This window comes from Corvus hawaiiensis, chromosome 17 (genome assembly GCF_020740725.1).
Source record: "Corvus hawaiiensis isolate bCorHaw1 chromosome 17, bCorHaw1.pri.cur, whole genome shotgun sequence".
In the NCBI taxonomy this organism is placed as follows: Eukaryota; Metazoa; Chordata; class Aves; order Passeriformes; family Corvidae; genus Corvus; species Corvus hawaiiensis.
The window spans coordinates 15,436,173-15,455,910 of record NC_063229.1 but is presented as its reverse complement, the minus strand read 5'-3'; the positions used below and the strand labels follow the sequence as shown (position 1 = coordinate 15,455,910).

General features: G+C 46.6%; 1 protein-coding gene and 1 long non-coding RNA gene across 7 annotated transcripts in view; one reads left to right on the top strand and one right to left on the bottom strand.

The window, feature by feature from the left end:
• Window positions 1-6,435, top strand: part of LOC125334705 — a 97,960-nt gene extending 91,525 nt beyond the window's left edge. The window contains exons 7-9 of one of the 2 annotated variants that reach the window (XR_007207204.1): window positions 2,964-3,157; window positions 4,071-4,156; window positions 4,251-6,435. This is a non-coding gene — a long non-coding RNA (uncharacterized LOC125334705). Of the gene's footprint in view, window positions 1-2,963; window positions 3,158-4,070 lie in introns of both variants that reach the window. The other variant, XR_007207203.1, reaches the window with a different exon arrangement.
• Window positions 2,994-19,738, bottom strand: part of NFATC2 (nuclear factor of activated T cells 2) — a 79,908-nt gene continuing 63,163 nt past the window's right edge. For 4 of the 5 annotated variants that reach the window (XM_048321818.1, XM_048321821.1, XM_048321820.1 and 1 more), the window contains exon 10: window positions 2,994-3,706. In XM_048321818.1, coding sequence (XP_048177775.1) covers window positions 3,651-3,706 — 56 coding nt within the window. In that variant the 3' untranslated portion in view covers window positions 2,994-3,650. Of the gene's footprint in view, window positions 3,707-7,584; window positions 7,673-19,738 lie in introns of all 5 variants that reach the window. The other variant, XM_048321819.1, reaches the window with a different exon arrangement.

Genomic DNA, 19,738 nt, shown 5'->3' with positions numbered 1-19,738 from the left:
TTGGTTGAAGCTGAATTATTTAACTACTGTTGCATGGAAAAGCAGATGGGGCAGCACAGCCTGAGCTCGTGCAGCTGTGACTGAACCCTAAAATGTTGTCTAGAGAATACATGGGGTGAACCCTCCACCCTGAGCTGCTCAGGTGCTGGGAGCCAGCACAGGAGTGACCCAGCTCTGTTCAGGGTGTTCCTTTCTAATCATGAATATAAAATACACCCACAGAGATCAGGGCATGGCCTGGGCTGGCAGGGACCTTAAACAACACCCAGTGCCCCCCCTGCCATGGCAGGGACACCTCCCACTGTCCCAGGCTGCTCCCAGCCCCAGTGTCCAGCCTGGCCTTGGGCACTGCCAGGGATCCAGGGGCAGCCACAGCTGCTCTGGGCACCCTGTGCCAGGGCCTGCCCACCCTCCCACAGATAATTTTTATCTTGATTTCTGATTTAAAGCTACCCTCTATCAGTTTGAAGCCATTCCCTGCCTTGTCCTGTCACTACTAGCCCTTGTAAATAGTCCCTCTCTGTGTGGGTGTATTCTATAAATTACATGTATATGTACACAGATTAATACCTATGCATCAAAGATGAGGAAGGAATACAGTCAATGTAAGCATGACTAGAGCACCTGTAGCACATAAGAAAACTCCTCCCCCGCCCCCCCCCCAAAAAAACCCAAACAAAAAAATATCAGCCCCAAAAAACTAAAAAAACACCAAACCAAAATAAAAAACCAAACAAAAAACCAAAACAAACAAACAAAAACCAACACACACAAAAAAATCCAACAACTGAAAATCCAACCCTCTCTCCCCCTCTATAGCAAAGTGCCTGAAGAACACATCAGCACAGTGGAAATCTGGTGTATTTTGGTTGCAGAGGTCTCTGGGTGCAGCCTGCAGAGCAGTTCCATGCAGCACTGCAGGGCTTTGCCTGCCTGGGTCCCTCTGGCCCCTGAACAGCCTTTGCTCCACATCTAAAGCCAGATGTTACAGGTTCCAGCTACTCTTTCCTTTTGGGGTTTAAGGTATTAAAAGGACATTTCAGCATCTACAATCCATAAGGCAGAACTTAAACACTGACCTTGCTGTTTGCTCAGATCCAGCACCACGTTTTAGTTTCCCCCTCTCTTTTCTAAACTGATATTATCTAAAAATAAATACGCAAAAAATTATACTCCTAAATTGATGAGTGGTTGCTGCAATCACCAGAGCAGCAGCATCAGCACATCACAGATCTGAAAAGACCTTCCTGGGCTTCTTTGAGCTTCTATTTAAAATGCAGCAAGAGAGAAGGTTCTGCCAGTAATTTGAGGATTTTTTTTCCTGCGGATGGGTTTTTGGGTTGTCTTTTACATTTCTCCTGTACTTTACTGGCTGGATGATGGAAAACGTTTGATACATCCAAGTGTGAAAATGGGAGATGCATTTGGTCTGTTCTTTTACTCAGCTGCAGCAAAGAACTTCTGATAGGCAACTTCTGGCCTTTAGAATATGTCAGGATCATCTAATTCATCAGACTGCATGAAAATCCCTTAATATGTGTCAGATTCTGGCCCACTGACAGTTTACAACAATCCAAAATAGCTTTCTGAGGCGTGTGAGCCAGTCAGAGTCCTGCTGAGTGCACTCTAACAGGAATTCCCCTGTTCACAAGTCTGGGCCTCAGTTTTGTTTCTGTAAAAGTCAGCAATTAAAAAAAAGCCGTTTTCACCTTGGCAGGTACAGGCTGAGGCTTGGCCATGGCACCGGGGGTGCTGCTGCAGAGCAGAGCTCACAATGAGAGCACCACAATGAGGCATCCTGGCAGTTCTGGGTGATGGGATACAGGGGACTCATTTTGGGATGAAAGATTTGAATCTCACAAAGTAGAAACAGAAGCCAGGGTGTGCCATTAATGCCAGGCTGGGATGTGCAGTGCTCTGCTCTGGTTCTGGATCTGAGCTGGGCTGAATCTGGAGTTCAGAGCTGCTCTTGTGAAATTCAGATTTCTGTTTAAGGGCCAAATTTTAGTTGAGACCCAGGTCAGGCGTTCTGAAGAACCTAATGCTTCTGTCTCCCACTCTAAACCCCAAGACCTTGCAGAGTTTAAGCACCAGTTTTTAGTGGCAGAAAAGATATTCTTCCTGATAGTCCTGAAGAGATTTTTGTTGGACCAAGCACATGCTCTGCAGGGATTGTGTAAAATCTTTCTTGAGACATTGGGGAACCAATTTTGGGGCTGCTCTGCTGTATTCCCATCACCTAATTCCTGCTGTGAGCAGTGGACACGCTCGTGGTCTGCAAAGTTTGCTGTGACACAACTGAAAACTGGATTAGTTTCACTGTGCTTTCCAGAGCAGAGCTCAGGCTCTGCATTCCTGAAAATACCAGCATTCCTTATTTATAAGACCAGGAAAGATTACTATGTAATTCCTAAAATATTATGGTTATCTTTTACTGTACACTGATCACCCACTCAGGAAGTCTTTTTATCCCATTGAGGAGGCACTGACTCTCCTGAATGTTCTAACTTGTAGCTGTACAACTGCAGGTGGCAGTGGTTACCTGGAATGTGCTAAGCAGGAGTCAGGACAGGATATCCTAACACACGAAGCAAAACGTAACAAAATACTAACTCACATGGAAATTAAACCTTTCCAGGAATTGCTGGTAGCTTTGCAAAGCTAAAGAGGCAAGGTGAATATAAATAAGTGTATATTTTCTCTGGAATGTATGGCTTCTGTAAGATGCAATTATGTTCCTCTGCAGCTTGGGTGAGTAAATGTTCCAGCTGCTAAATGAGACAAGTTATTAGCCAAAAGCAGGTTCTACATGACAAGAAAGAGCAACAATTTGTAAGAGAGAAAATATCTGTGTTCCTACACTGCCTAAATATTAATAAGGATCAATCATAAAATCTTTGGATTTACTGTGACTCCTATATATTAATCTCTGTTTTACCTGGGTTTATTTTACCTTGGGACAGGCGTTGCAACTGCTGAATTGTTCTTTTCACTGGTTGTCTATGAGAATCCCTCTCCTTCAAATTCCTATCCAGTCTGACAAGAAAAATGAAGAAAACTCCTGGATTCAGCTGACATCTCCTGTCTGAAATACCAATCAGTGCTCAGAGAAAACTGGCTTTTGATCCCAGACTGGATGAAGGCTGAGCGAGCTTGGGTCAGTTTCCTACAATAATAAAATTTCTCAGGAGGGCTTTGAAACCTGGAGGGCAAATCATTGTTAGTGACCTGCAGGATGGTGTTACTCTTTCATGGAATATATTACTCTTTGTTCCCCTTTCCCCACCCCCAGTGTCCACCCCCAGGCTCTGTGCCCTGCTCAGGGGACAGGTCCTGTCTCCCTGCGACGGATGGATGCACAGACAGATGGTTTGCAGCAGGCTTGAAGTGTTTCCTCAGACAGATGCTCTGTTCCAGGAGAACAATGTGATCTCTGGATGAAAGGAAGGGTGTCCTTCGTGGTGTTTACAGACAGAGGTGGCGAGTTGCTCAGTCAAGGCTGTCACTTGGTGCCAATTCATTGTTCCTCACACTGAGTCGCTGCCTGGAGATGAAGTGCAAAGGAAGCTGGAGGTTGCAGGGGCACTGGAAGGATCTAAGAGGTCACTTATGGAAGGATTCAGTAAAAGCTGTCTCACAAATCTCTTCTTCTATGTCTGATTTCTGGCAGGGAGTCCAGAAAATTCCTTCCTGATAATTTCATTAACTGGGAAATAAAGAAAGAGGAGGAAACATTAGAGCACTTCCAACATCACGACAAGTAAAAAGTAAAAGCAATCCTTGGGCAGTCAAGCTGAAAACATCCCCTCTGCATTCATAACTTAATTAAAACCTAAATAGTTCTGTTTGCCCAGACTACACCTTTTAGGAAGGCAAGGGGGAAGGAGTGGAGAGAGGGGGTTTCACCGTGCTTCAAGTGCCATAAAACACAGAGAGGCTGCAGCACATGCCCAGGACCTGCCACATCCCTCACACACACACCCCTCCCTCTGTCACGGACACTGCCCTTACCCCAGGGAGAAAAGAAAGAAACATCTCTAAGTATCTAAGAATTTTCACATTTTCACTAGGCCGAAAGAAGAATCTTTTGAAGAGAAAAAGGCCAGGTTTGGAGGAAATACAGTGGACAGTGATGAAAACACAGACTGCAATTCAGGTGAAAAAGTTTGCATTTGGGTGGCTTATGTTTGGGTTTTTAATCCCACTCTAGGCTCTACCTGCTTTACATTTTTATTATCATTTGTTTGCAGACTGTAGCACAAACAACTTCCATGTGAGAGGCTGGGACAGGCGTCTTAATAAAGCTCAAGAGAAGACACTGAAGAACTTTGCTGTCTGTTTAAAAAGTCAGAACAAAATCACTTCCTTTACAAAAGCCAATGTCTCCTGGCAACTTTTCAAACTCACTTGCCTAAAGCACCCTTTGGCACCTCCTGGAACAATTCTCTCTCTGGAATTTAAGTGCAGAAATCTCTGAACTTTAATTAGGAGAGACCTAAACCATGAGCATCTAGAACTGCCTTTTTGGGGGCTCCATTTCACCTGCAGCTCCTTGGTGCTGTATTCATCATGGTGTAGAAACTGTTTAGATACTTTGACAAAGTTGCCTTACAACCTGAAAGCCAATTTTTCTCAGTTTCAGACCCCAGATCTAAATGATTTTGATATTTGAGGGCTGAAACAGGAACTAACTCAAACCAAAGCAGACCCTCACCCAAGACTGATTAATCCTCAGGTTTGCAGCTGTAAGACTCCTCTATACTCTATCCCATCTCTAAAAAATGTTTATGAAAAACACGAATTAACATAGTATTAATTAACACAGTATTTCACCACTACCCCCTTTCTAAAAAAACCTTGTGCCCAATCTCTGGCAAGTCTCTGAGAAGGGGAACACTTGAATTAGTTTTTAATAGTTATGATTCATGGTTTGAAATCTCCCTCCTCTCTGCATGCTGGGATTTGTCTCTGAGAAAGTAAAATCTGTGTTTTTTCAAAGCCCCATGTTGTTACTGGCTGTGGGGGGCTGTACTCCAGGAACTCCATGCTCAAAAATCCCACCATTAACAGCCCATGGCGTAGCTCTTTCTAATTCCTGCTGGGAACTGCCTGGTTTCAACCAGACTGGTGCCTCCTGGAGATGATCTGGGCAAGCGAAGCAGAACTCCTGCCCTCTCCTGCTGCACAGCATCCTACCTGCCACTGTCCCCTGCGGGCTTTGGGGCGAACTGTGGCAAACAAAGCCCACGGGGGTGCTCGGTGTGTGCTGCTCTGCAGTGCAAGGGAGCAGCCAGAGGGAGGGGAGGTTGGTCCAGCCTGAGGCCAGAACCTCCTCCCGCTCTCTCAGAGCTTCCTGTTTGCTCTACCCAGGAAATGACAGGAGCAGGTCTTCAATGGAAACTTTTCACAGCCTCAGCTAAAAATAGCAGTGAGGTAAAAGAAGTGGGCACTCACTCTTACAGGGTCATTTCCTTTCGAGAAACAAGTGGGCAGAGGCTGCAGGCAATTTATTTATTGACACATTTGTTTGGGCTGCCAGTGTACCGAAAATACCGTAGATGAGCTTCCTTTTATCTAATACAGTCATGGAAATATCAGAGCCAACAGTCATCTGCATCTAGGAAGGGTTAAATATGAAGTGAAACATGAGCAGATAATTCAATGGAGTTCACTGAAGAGGCTTGGAGGGGTCCAGATTTGGGTGCTCCCTGCCCGGGGCTGGCTCTGGGCAGGTTGGATGCTGTGGTGAAGTGCTGACTCAGCCTGCAAACTTCACTTTCCCTCGTGTGAGGTCAGCAGTGGGTTCTGTGGGCTGAGGTTACAGGGGGCTGCAGCCTGAATAGGGCTAAAAAGCTGCAGGGGAACAGTCTGAAGCATTAACCCCACAGACAGGTACACCTGAGATCGCTCCCTGCCAAGAAAAATTGGGGAAAATTGGGGTTTTTTGTAAGCACCTGAATGACAAGAGCTCCCTGTTATCAGCTGGCCTGAATGTCCCACAGTCACCCCAAACTTCAGGTAAATACGAGTGGTGAGGGGAGTGTTAGGTGCAGGTTAAGCTGGGCATCACTAACGTGTGTCAGTGCTTGTCCCAGCACTGAAAGTCCTGATCTACAACCAGAGTCCCTAAATACGGGAATATGTAAATTAACAGGAATGGATCCCAAGGCAAGGATGGCTCTCCCAGCTTGAAATCACCTCCAGACCAAGCCTAGTGAAATCACACATCTTTGGGGATCTGCTCCAGATTTGGGAGCACGTGGACCCAGATCCAGGTGTAACCCAAGAGACCTGGGTTTCAACAGAAGGTTGAACAGAATCAGCAAGCTGAGCCCTGTCTAAACCTCAGAGGAAGCCGAGAGCATGTGCTGAACTCACTCTTCTGAACTCGCAGCTATCTTTTATTGGTATCATGATTAAAATGTATCTCTAGTATCGGTTGTCATTATTTGCTCATTTCTAGCTGAGAGGAAATGGAGATTATCTGATTAATAAATAAAACATTGTTATTTAAGGTGCCTGGCACTGGCTGCTCTGGAGCACACTGCTATTGATCCGTTAATGAGAGAGAACTGATTAAATGGGGCCACGGCACGTATGCAGAGATAATGAAAGATTAAATCATAAAAGAAGATACTGAAATACAGCTGCCATCAGCCATCCAGGCCAAGGAAATGCCTGGTTGGGCCTGAACCCCTTCAGCGTGTCCTCTGTCACATCCTGCTGTCGTAGGAGTGGGACAGTGGCCCTTGGAGATCCCCAGGGAGGTGACCCAGAGGCTGCTGGAATTATGGGGGGAGTCTGTGTCCCCATGATGGGCAGTCTGTCCCGGGCTCCAGGCCCCACAGACAATCAAGACTCCCTCACATCCTCTCAGCTGGAAATGTGGAGTGTGTTCCCGTGGGGTGACATTGGGTTTGTCCCAAGCAGTCCAGAGACAGAAGGAGCCCCTGTCTGAGCCGGCAGTGCCACCCCAGAGGGTGCCACCCGCACACCCTCTGCACACACGGCCAGGACAGCTCTGCCTGTGCCATCCCACGCATCCCCCGGGACAGCAGGGATGCTGTGGGTGCTGCCACAGCCCCACACCCGTGGCAGTGACCCTCTGGGGATCCTACAGCAGCGAGCGTCCCCTCAGAGAAGGAAAAGCTCAGCCCCAGTGGCTCCTCCCTGCAATATTCCGTGTCCTGCTGTGCCCACGAGGAACTGTGCCATGCAAAGCAAACCCACGGGCAGGAACTGCTGGAGCACCAGGGGCTGGGGAGGAAAGCTAAGCTGGCCCTGGGTTTGCTGGGCAGGCACAGCACGGTCCTGAGCCGCCTGGGAAGGACGGGACGCTTCAGCCCAGCATGCACAGCCCCACCTCTCCTGCCCTGCCCACCAGGCCCCAGCTACCTCGGGACAGCTCTGTGCTACACAAGTGGGGAAGAAAAAGAATGAAAAAAAAATTACATTAAATAAAATCAAATATTTTAAACCCTCTAAGCCAAATAAAAAGGGGCATGACTTTTTAATTGAAAAAATAAATAAATAAAGGTTAAGAGAAACACACAGCTGGAGAAAAGGCAGAAAAATACCAATTACCTTTCTTTTTGATTGCTTGGATCAAAGATCACAGTCATTCTTTTTCATATAATGTTTTGTATCCAGCTAAGGTGTGTATCTATCAGCTCTGAAAAAGATTTGCAAAACCATTTTTGAGAAAAAAAGGTAACCTTTGACCTATGTTGCAGGGCCAAGTGTTACAGTTTTCAGCTACTCTTTCTGGGTTAATTTAATAAAAGGACATTTTAGCATATACAACACACAAGGCAGAACTTAACCACTGACCTTTCTGTTTCTGCTCAGATCCAGCACTAGATTTTACTTTTTTTCACCTCTTTTCTCGACTGATATTATCTAAAAATGAATATTCAAAACCTTACACTCCTAAATTGGTGATAAAACGTGAAAAGCTCATAATTTGATCTGAGACTCCAAAGGCACAGGAGGTCCCTGCAACTTCTGAGTCAGGTCAAAGACTTGTTACTGCCTTTTGCAAAATTCACTTCTATCGTCACCTCAGTGCTCAAATAAGATCCAACACATTTATGGCAGATCCAAAGTCAGTCCCTTTTAATTGAGAGATCCAACCACAGTGGCTGTCAAAATCAGACTTTGCCTTAATTGTACAGAACAGGAAAGATCTGGGCAAACAAATGATGAAAGTTACAGTCTTTGCTTCACACACAAGTAAGGTGAATTATTTTTCTCAGGAAAAAGGCAGTATTTAAAATTTTCTGCCTTTTTTTTTCTAATTTCTTAATATTTTAGATTTTTTTAGAATTCACAGTGAAAGCATTTGGCACTTCTGCAAAACCATGTGGAAATGAGAAAAAAGAACTGCAATATTAAGGAGCAAAAAGTGCTTCTTAAAAACTGAGTTTTGAGTGCAAGATTCAGATGTGTTTTTGCTGCTGGATTTCAGGTGACTATATATAGAAAAGAAGTATTTTACTTGGCTCCCAAGGATTGTGCAGCCACGTATCATACCCTGGAACCTCCCACTCAGTACACAGCCTATTTTATATTCTGCATCCTGGAAAATCAGCTTTTGCACACGAGAGCACAGCAACTCATTGACTGGGAAATACCAGTTTGGGTGCAGCGGGCACAAGGAGCCCAAACCCAGCAAACTGTGCTGGGGAAAAGTACTGGGAGCCTGTGGGGTTGTTTTATAAATCATCAGCAATTAAAGGCTTTTTTCTGGAAAATGGGGATGTAAAACTACTGAGATGTTCTCAGCTGTAAAGCTTTAATTACGTATCAAAATCAGGGTTTCTTCCTCACCGAAATAATGCCAAGAGGTACACCCTGCAACTTTTCTGCCTTGTCCTGCTTGCAGCCTGTGGAGTCTGTGTGAACTATGAACCTCTTCAACACCTTCCAGCCCAACAGCAATCAGCTCATCTCCATTAATTAAGCAAACTCTTGGAAGAAGTTGCTGACCTCAAACTAAGTGGCAACTCAAGTCCCAGGATGCATTTTTGCTGTAAGTTATCAGTAGACTCCAAACCCATTGGCATCTTTCCACGAATTTAGCAACATAATAAAGATATCTGATGGAAACCAGAATCTAAATAAAATGCATATTTTTGGCTAAAGTTCTTCCCAACTGAAATCAGTATTTGAGCTGCTCTGGATTTACAGGATCTGGATTGCACTCATGACATTTAAATATCCTTCCCCTATATTTCAGTACAGTGCCAGAGTGAGGTGCAAAAATCAAACAGTTGGTATGTCTGGTACTGTCCTACCCAAAATGTGTAACAGGAAGCTGGGTGTGCCTGCAAGAAAAGAGCAGAAAATAAAGATAGCATTTCTGCTAAAAAAAATTCAATGCCCTAAACGCATTGTAGATCAAAACTGGCAGGAAGGAAGTACTCAAAACACAAATCTGTCTGTGACACCACCTCAGAAGTGCTAAGGATTCTCTAAGCACTTTCATTATTGTCAATGTACTTCCAGAAAAGATCAACAGCCACTACAAAACAACTGCCTCAAAACTGGCAGGAAAAAGCGTGACCTAGAGGGGAATGGGGGGAGTGCAGGGCTTGGACCTCTGTCATCTTCCTGCCATATGGCCCTGGCCAAAGTATCCCTGAAGGACTGGACCTGTTACAGATCTGCTTTGGGCAGAAAAATGCACAAAGTCTGTGAGGTCACACTCATGGAACTCAAATAATCCGTGCTTAGCTAAGAGAAAACAGCCTGAAGAGGATGATGACCTCCACAGAATGAGCTACACCCTACAGTAAATCCACTGTGCTACGTGTGTGGATGTAGCAGAGAGCAAGTATTCCCAAGAGTCCCTACAGGGATGTTTTAAAGTCCTGAGGTAGGACTTCAGATCCTTTAGATCTCACAGCACCATGAGGTGCTGAGCTCACTCAGGCACTAGGAGAATTGCACCACAGATGACACATTCTCCTGCCAAAGGTTGCCCTAAAGTGAGCTGAAGGGAAGAGTTCTAAGACTGATGGGTGCCTTTTGTGGTGCTTTCAGTTATTTAATCCATTTGACCCCTGTTTGAATCTACTGGGAATCAATGAGTCAAGTTTTTGAGGCACCTTTCCCATGAACCAGGAAATTGTGTGATATTTGCAGGGCACACCTGGGCTTTCTCATCCTGGGCTGTTGACTGCAACAGCAAAGACAAAGAGCAATTTTTGCTCTGGAGTATGTTTTCCTGTTTGCTTGATGGATTTCAGTATTTAGTCATCACCTTTTTCATCAGAGGATTCTAAGACAGGTGCAAGCCCTGCCTACAGGTGGACTGGAGGAAGAAAGGGCACCTTCAGGAACAATTTAATGCCCTTTTCCTCCTGCCCCACCAGGCTTCAGCAAATCCCTGTGGGCAGCCCTTGGAGCAGAGTTGGGAGAGGCACCCCAGCAAACCGCGGTGTTTCTGTTTCTTTAAATCTCATTCTCTGCACCCTTTTCCTGCCCAGTCCAGAGCACTGCAGACACTGAAACCAAACCCAAGGATGGTGCTCAGGGTGGCACCCGGGGCCAGGCACTGCCCACCTCCTTCCCAGGTTACCTGACCAAGGCTCTGAGTATCAATGCTGGCACTGCCAGAACTACATGAGTATGAAACAAAAGCTCTTGTATTATTGTTTGCTAGGATGGTGATAAATATCCTGTGCTTTATCAGATAAACCCTTTAAGTCTGTTTAGTCACTACACAGGAGGCAGAAAGGGACTGCAATGAGCTGAGCTGGCTTTGTGCAGCTCCTCCATGAGTGTCAGCAGCTGCTTTGGGAAGAGTACCTTGAAAGTGGAAAACTAGATCAGCCTGGGTGTGATGAGGAACTCCAGGCCACCGTGGATTTGGTTTGTAGTAGCTTTCCATAACAAAGTCTTTTTTTAACTGACTTTCTTTCTGCTCACATATATTTAGATACGACTTTCATTCTGCAGCACTCTGATGCCAGAGAGTTTTGGCTGCAATTGCAAGGGAAGGGACACGTGTCTGAGTCATGGAGTTGGCTCTCTCTAGTTGATAGTTAGTGAGTTACTGAGAAAAGATGAAGTTTGTATTCAGCTTTAGTTTACATGCAACGAGACCAAGTAAAATATTCCAAGTAGAATGAACACATAATAAATAAATACACAAAAACTTATACCAGAAGGGGATGGAGTTCATTTTATAAACCACATTACTTGGCTAAACCAATCCAGAAATATTAGGCTGATGGACTGAAGCTTAAGAAACACAAGGCAAGAGTCCTCATTTTGTCACTGCTAACTCTTGATTTAACTCTGTTGCTGCTGCTGCAAGGCACATGGGTGAATTGTGCTTGTGTCTGGTTTATTGTGCATGGTTTGGACCTTACAAATTTGATCCAGAACTGCTGAGATAAGCAGTGCCATTTGGTATTAAGACATATTTCTTTTAGCTCAAAACCAGCAAAACCAAAGGAGGCTGGTAATGACTCTTCCCTCCAGCAGCACCTCATGGTTTAAAGGCTGATGAAACTGGTATAGGATACCACAACACCTCTAAAACAGCAACTGCAGGGAAAGCACACGAGCAACAGCTCTATTTATCCACATGACACTGTGCAGCTTCATCATTCTCCTAGATTTAACCTGTTTACTGGGGCAGGATGAGTCATTCAGCAAAGTGACTGAAAAACAGAGAGAGAAGAGCATGGATGTGAGAAAGCTATTTTTTACAGGAAATAATTGGGGGTAGGACAGAGGAACAGTTACAGCATGGTCAGGATTAGCTGAAAGTACAAGATAGGAGATGCTGCTGCTTTTTTATTTCTGTCACAAAGGAACAGCCAGAACAAATATTTAATTGAGGGGAAACAAACCATTTAACAAATATTTAATTAAGGGAAAACAAACCATATTAGCCTTCCCTCTAGGCAGTTTTGCAGGGGATGAACAGTCAATAATGGAATCTGTTTCCCTCCCTTGAGCTCTTGTGCTTATGTCTATTAATCCATAAAACTATTCACTGGCTCTAATTTTCTGGCATCTTATCTCGTGCTGTGTCTTCACTCTGCAACATCCCCTCTGAAGGGCCTGTGGACTCCTGCAGAACCCTGGCCTCTCCACAAACCAGGCTTCCCTCCTCATATGTCTGAACTGAATCCTGAGCCTGCTTCTCAGGAGAAAACAGCAGAAAATCCCTGTCCCAAGGTAAGAGGGAAGATGCACAAGTGGCCTGAGAGCAATTCTGCCAAGCAAACCCAGCTCCCCTCTGGCCCAGACATGCAAATCTCCCTCTGCTTGCAACTACTCTGCTTTCCCAAGCAGCCCCAGTCCAGCCAGCCTGCACAAGGCTTTTGTTTCCCTGTGGCTGATTTTCAGGACTACGGGCAGTGGGCACCACACTGAGCAGAGGAGCACACAAAACTGCTTTAACACACGGACTATTTTTCTATCATGCCTCCACATCCTTCAGCAAATTTGGGGGAAGATTCTTCCCCCCTTCAGGAATTGCCTCCAAGGCCATGGGCAGAGATGGGCACCAGCTCTGCAGGTCCTGGCAATGGGAGTCCAGCACTTTGGGGCTGCAGTTACTCCTCCCAAGTCAGCTGGAAAGGATCCAGACCATTAAATATTTAACTGGTTATTGACAGAGTGTTACAATTCACATCTAATAATGTCAAGGAGGTGCCACATACAAGATACTGTGTGTCTGCCCACATCCAGCTGTTTGCTCTTATTTTGCACTTTGTCTGGAACTCCTTTGAGGGAGGAACTGCTTTTTTTAACTTTGGAATCAATGCAGTGTCTGCCACATCAGAGTGCTGGGGTTTCTAACATAAAATAATGTACTAATAAAAATACTATATAATACTACGGGGTATATGTATAAATAAGAGACCACGAGACAGACCTAATTATAAGAGACATGGATAACTGGAAAAAGGAGTGCAAAAGACCACGGGGAGCAGGTACTGTAACCAGTTTTACATCTTGCCTCAAGAAGGCCAGGAACATCTGACAGTAAACAGCTTGAGAGAACAAGAAAAATGTTATCTGCATCACCCAGAGACTTCAAACTTTCAATTTGAGTCAATGGCATGAATGAGAAAACTTTTGTTCTCAATGTGAAGAGAGAAGAAGAGAGGAGAGAGAAGAAAGATGAAAGAGAAGAAAAAAGACAAAAGAGAAGAGAAAAGAAGGGATATCAATTACCAGAAACAGAATGAGCTCCTCCATGCCCAGTGGAGGTTCACCTTTAGCTGAAGTGCAGCCCATACTATTGAGGTTGGGCAATTCCCAACTTCATCACAACAGCAATAACCCTACATTTGCTCAGAAATTAGCCCTCAATTATTTCCACATCTCCCATCCCAATTCCAGATCAAGATGTAGGAACCACCACCCAAAGAGATTGCCTCAGGGAATCCTTCCCAGGATTTAAGGATGAGCCATCCCCAGTTTTCCAGCTGTGAGGTCTGGGAGCTGTGTGTGTCCCCACGCAACCCAGGCAGGAGGTGAATCCTGTGCTCAGTGTCCCATGGGCACGCTGCAAAGTCTGGGATACCTGGCAAGCCCATCCTGATCTCTCCCAAGTTCTCACCAGCTGTGCAACCACGTTCTCCTTTAAACACAAGCCTGCACAGCCAGCTCAGAGCTCTGTGTCTGTGGCTCATATTGAACCTATTACTTTGCACTGCTACACTTCCTGGGAGAATTCCAACCTAACAACGGCGGCTCTGGAACCACAGGGATAAAACACCCTCTTGCCTAAAATAAAGATAAAACTTGCTTACGTTCGATATGATCTCATCGGAGCACAGCACACATTCAGCAGCAGTTGGCAGGCCGTGCCTGCAGCCACATCGTGGATTCAATGGGAATACTGTTTGTCCTGCAGTGGGGAACCAGCCACAGACAGCTGGAACACACAGCAGCAGCAAGGGCGAAGGCCAAGATCCCCAGCAGTCCCTGTGAGCAGTGCTGGAAGGAGGGTGGCTGCCAACAGAGTGAAATGCCCCGGCTCACACACAGCGCAGGGGAACCACACGGAGCCACCGGGTACCTGCTGCAAGGCCAGACTCCTAAAGGCACTTGGGTAGCTCACTCTCAACTGCATCACTGGGGTCAGACATCCAGCCACGTTTCAAACGTCAAATACACCCAGAGACAAGCACACGTCACCTCTCAGGATGTGGCACAGGCTGGGCCCAACTCCTCCCGCACAGATGGACGGAACGAGCGCTGGGAACACCACAGAGATGCCCTGCAGCAGGGACTGGGAATGTCCTTTGGGCTGCCCGGCAGAGATGGGAAGGTTCTGTACTGGCAAGGGCTGGTTCATGGGGGGGAGGCAGTGCTGACTCCTCGCGTGCTCTCGCAGCATCACCTGAGGAAGGCTCCTGGCGTGGCCGTGCAGCACCGTGACAGGAGCTCGCCACCAAGGAGTGACAGCACTGCCACCACCTCTGCTCTGGGAAATGGGGACAGCTCTGATGGCTGACTGCCACCAGCTGCTGCACTCTGCCACAGGCTCAGTGGACGGGAGAAACCAAACAAAGCACCAGGACGTGTCCATCCTGACCCGTGCTCCCCCACAACTTGAGAGGCTCAGACACTTGGCCATGGGCTGCAGTCCATCTGCAGAGCCCGTCCCAGCCAGCTCTGGGTGTTCCCTGGCACTGCAGGACTGCCTGGCAGCGAGCACATGCCACGCTTCCAACCACACTGGAGTTCCCTGCTGGCCATGGCATCACCAAGCTCAGAGGCAGCAAAACAGGCCTGGTAAAGGGGAGGGAATATCCCAGGTACTACAAAAATGCCACATGAGGAGACCTAAAAATGGAAGTGACGGGATAAAACAGACTGTCCCAGAGGCTGAGTGTTTCTGCTCTTCAGCCAAGAAGCTAAAATTTACTCAAGTTGAAGTGGGTGGCTAAGCCCTGGTAACTTCACAGCAAGTTCATGCTCCAGTGGGTGCTGGGAGAGGGCAGAAGGAGCATCACAGAACTGAAAACTTCCCCTGTTTGACCTGACAGCAACCAGCGACCTTGGAAGAGCCCCCTCAAGCAGAGCAGGGTTATGTCTCATGGCCAAGTCAGCAGCCAACATCCTGTTGGGCTGGGAGCATGCTCTGCCCTGGCCGTGTCACACATGGGTCACACCAGGGGCTTTCCCTGGGGTCCCCTGAAGAGCACTGTAAGCAACCCCTCAGCGTGACTAATCCACACTGAAAATAATCACAGAGCTTATCTTTGGGCGGGAAATCACCACTGTGAGTGGAGACAACCAGCAGAGTCTCCAGAGCGTTTGGTCACTGCTGACCCTGGCTGAGGTCGGGATGACCATCAGGAGAGACAGGACTGCAGCCTTCTGGCCACAGGGAGAGGCAATTCCTGCGGCTCAGGAGGGTGACTGTTGCCAGTGGGGACTCCCCCCTTGTCATTTCTAGGTGTCCTGAAACATCCCCAGTTGTTTTCTTTTTCTCCCAGTGGTATGAGGTGCCCAGCCTGGGAAGGGGCCAGAGAACAACTGCTTTGGGCTTTTCTTTTTCTTAATTCAAGAGCGTCATCTGCACCCAGCTGTTAGTATTTTGGAAATCTGCTGGGTTTTGTTTGCCTCGTGTGGCTGACGCTCCAGCTGCAAACCCCTGGCAGCCAGCGAGTTTGCTTGAAGGACCTAAACATGAAAGCCTGTCCTGAGAGCACCCTGGGGCTCCCCTTGGGCAGCCCCCATCACCCTGATGGGAACGGGGCTAAACTCCACTCAATCACACCAGGGGAGTGTGGAGACTGGGAACTGCACAAATATGGACTGATCAATAGAATTGCAAACCATGGCATTGCTACCCAATTTCAGGTTTTCTGCTTTTTTGCAGTTGGTTTTTTAAAATCCCATCTTGTGATGGGTAAAATCAATGTTATCTATAAAAAGGCTGTGATTTAGAAACAGGACAGGCTGGATCAGAGTGCCTTGAAAGGGCAGGGAAGACTGCAGCGTTATGAGGAGGTGGGGGCTTGCTGAGACTCATTTCCAAGGAACAAACCTTTAACAGGGTGTGGGTTATCTATGTGAAAACACAGTGATTAGATAAAGTTAACAGACAGAGCTTTACTACATTAACAATTCTTCCATTTGACAGCTGAATCCCAAATCCCCCATTTTTATCCACAGCCATGCTCAGTTACTCAGGGACATGGATAAAATCATCCATTACTGAACAGTCAGATAAATACAAACCACCACTCAATGCAGCCTGATCACATAATTGGCCTTCACACCTTTCCCCTCCAGAGCAACCATGGGAACAATGTGGGGTGATTAATAACCCCTCATCGTTATATTTACTAAGTAAGCTATAAAAGGAAGTATAAGTGATAGGAAAGTGTATTTGGAGCAGTGCTGTGCTGGGGTGCTTCCCTGGCAGGGGCAGGGTGGCCCTGGAGGCAGGGATGCTGTGCAGGGCCCTGGGGGCAAAAAGGGAGGCAAAATCCTCCCTAGAGAATCCCTAACTCCTGCAGATGATAAGCACATTGTACTTGAAATTAAACAAAGTAAAAAAGCAAATACATAGTGTGGGCTGCTTGTAAGGCTACTAGACCAGGGAGAAGGGACTACTCTAATTTCCCTTTTACCTGGAAAGAAAAATAAATTGGGAAAAAAAAACCAAACCACCAAATAATAACCCCACCATCTTTTCTAAGGGTTGGAAAAAACCTGTCTGAGAGGGGAGATAGCTGCAAACACCTCGTTGAACACGTGCTGTTTTCCATCCCCCACAAGAGGCCTTGCTGTGCTCTCAGCACGGCTGGGCTGGACACAGGCGGAGGGCTGGGCGAGGAGCAGAGGACGTGAAGTTGGCTGTGCTGTCCAGAAGATGAAAACACTACTGCTGTTTATAGAGGGAAACCCAATTCGTCAGCCCAAATGAATTCCTGTGCTAATCCATGCAGGCTTCATGTTTTCCACCAGCCCCAGCCACTGTAAAGACTATCTTTAGGAGGCACAGTGTGTTTGGAAAGGAGCAGCTGGAAAGAGGGGACGCTTATGCCAGCTTGGAAGGCTTTCTGGTATGGAAAAAGAGGAATGCTCTCTTGGGTCTCCCCACAAAATTAAAGCATCTTCATCCAGAGCAGAACGATGCCAAGCACAACAAACAAAAGCGGCTTTCCCCAACTCTCCTGGGCAGCCTCACTCGGGGCTCACAATGGTTTCCATAGAATTTGTTTTGCTATCATAACAAATTCGATCTGTCCAGGCGTGATGGCCACGCTGTTTTCGAAAGACAAGAAAATGAATTTCCTCACTTATTGCTCTGCCAAAGCATTTTTGCCTCCGTGCCACAGACAGGGACTCCCCAGATAACTGGAGCATCTGAGCGCTGCGGTGTCTTGAGGAGAGAGATCCCCGAGAGGCTGGCTGTGGCACTGAGGGCCTGGGGGAGGCTGCCCTTTGCCAACCCCTCACCCCACAGGCTCTGATCCTGCCAGGCTGGGCCTCGGGCAGTGCAGCCACGTGGGCAGCAAACCCCAGCCACCACCGTGTGCTCCGCTCAGGAGGAAATGAATGCCTTGTGCTATTCACACAGGCTGCTGGAATCAAGGAAATACTGCAGTCTGACTGCGATTAAGGGCCAGATTACTGGCCAGGGTACTGTCCCCGAGGACTGCACTGGAATGTCCCCCATGGGAGAGGCTCCTTCCAGCCCCTGCAGAGACACTGGCGCTCTGCAGTGGGTTTTGAAAACAGAGATGTGTTTCTGCATGACAGAAACAGTTGGAGGAGCATTTAGTGCTGCATCTAAACCAAGACTGTTATCTGAACAGCCTGAAATTCTGGGGAGTTATAATCTTGATCTAGAATTTGCAATAGTTTTGAAGAGCTATGAAATGCAACCAAGTACAAAACAAAGGGTCAGAGATACTAATTTCTAAAACAGACATAGTACTACTTTTATGTTTTAATAATAGCCTATGAAAACTGTCCTCAAGAAAAATTTGTATAAAAATCAATGGCATTTTTTTAAAAAGGAAACACATGTTACAACTCCACTAAGTTATTTGAGGGTATGAAGCTGCAGGATGACCTCAGAAGAGCCCTCACGTAACCCAGCCTACCCAGCTGAAAACTTCACTTAGGGTCTGCCTGCTGGAGTCCTAGATGCTGCAGTCTTGGACTGCTTTCCAAGGAAGGAGACAGCACCCAACTCAAAGCAAATGAACAAGGGTGCAGAAGAAACCAGATAAGAGAAAATGTAGTGCAATTTCAAGGAGGAAAAATACACAACCCAAAATAGAATTAAAAAATGCTGCTGCTAAAAGTCCCCTTCCAATTAGCCTCAGTTCTAGTTTAAGCCTGGATCTGCCTGATGCCTGGTGTGTCCAGACTATTTCCAGGCTTTGCAAACATCAATTTGTACAAAATGATAAAGACTTAATCTGCAGTGACTTGAACTGGGGCACTTCCCTAAGCACAGATTCCTGTGCTGGTGACCAGGGACACTTCAGGAGAACAGCCCTGCTGCCTCCTGGGGAGAACTGGAAGCCCACTGATGGGCTGACAGCTGAAGAAGACCCAGCACTGGGAGGTATCTGACCACAAAAGGAATGCAGTGTCTGATACATCATCCAGGCCTCTGGTCTTGTGGCTGTGGAGTCTCCTGGAACTGAGATCTTACCAAAAAACTGACGCTGTGTTACTCATAATGACAGATATTGAACCCACGGAGGTTTAACTGTCACAGTACTTTCACCATTGACTGCCATACTTAAGAAGTGGTTCCCCCTTCTTTTAGTCATTCTCACTTTTTCCAAAGAAACTTAGAAACCACCTAAATAAACCAGCACCCATTGAGACACTGCAAATGTCATAGGAGTCATTCATGTGTCTCACTATTTGTCCTACATTTGACTCGATTCATTCACGGGTGATGAAGTCATCCCTCATTAAGAAACCCAAACCAAACCAAACCAAACCACACCACAATTTGGGAATCTTTGACTAGACCCCCCTGGCAGAGCTGATCAGAGGGAACGATTGCAAACTCACACTCCTCTAATTTACTGCTGCTTTTGCCCTGGCCCAAGTTACTCCTTGCACGTTGAGAGCGGAGCTTCAGCCTCCTTGCAGAAAGTCAGAGCAGGTCACCACTGAGAAAGGACCACGCTGCTGGCACTTTGCAGGGACATCACCCCACTATTTGTGCAGGGTCTCTGGTGTTTGGTGCACAACCAGCCCTTCCCAGTGCCCATGGCCCCCAGTGAGCCCAACACGGCTGGGTGGGAGCAAGGGCCAGCCCCTTCTGACCTTTACTTCCACACCTGACAATTATCCATGAGGAAAAATTCCCCCTCAGGTGGAAGCCTATCACTCCCATATCCACAGGCAGAAGTCAGCAGTACTTTTCTCACTACAGATAGTTTTAATTGCAATCTCACTCGAAAGAAATAGTGTTTGCTCAGCTGAAGGCAGAGTTTAGTTTATATTTCGGAGTGCAAAGTTTCCAAATTAAAAATCCACAAAAGGACATGGCTTGATTAAAATGGGAACTGTGTGGATTAGGAGAACCTGTAAGAAGATGGGGAGTGTGAGCCTTGTTTCTCACTGAGTCAGTAAGAGCTGCTCATGGTGAAGCCCTTTGATCCTCAGTGGTTTGACTCCAGTTAACAGTAGCTGAAGATTTAACTCTTTTATACCTAACACGGGTTAAATCCAACTCAAGACCAAGTTTTCAAAGTCATTTGCAGACCATTAG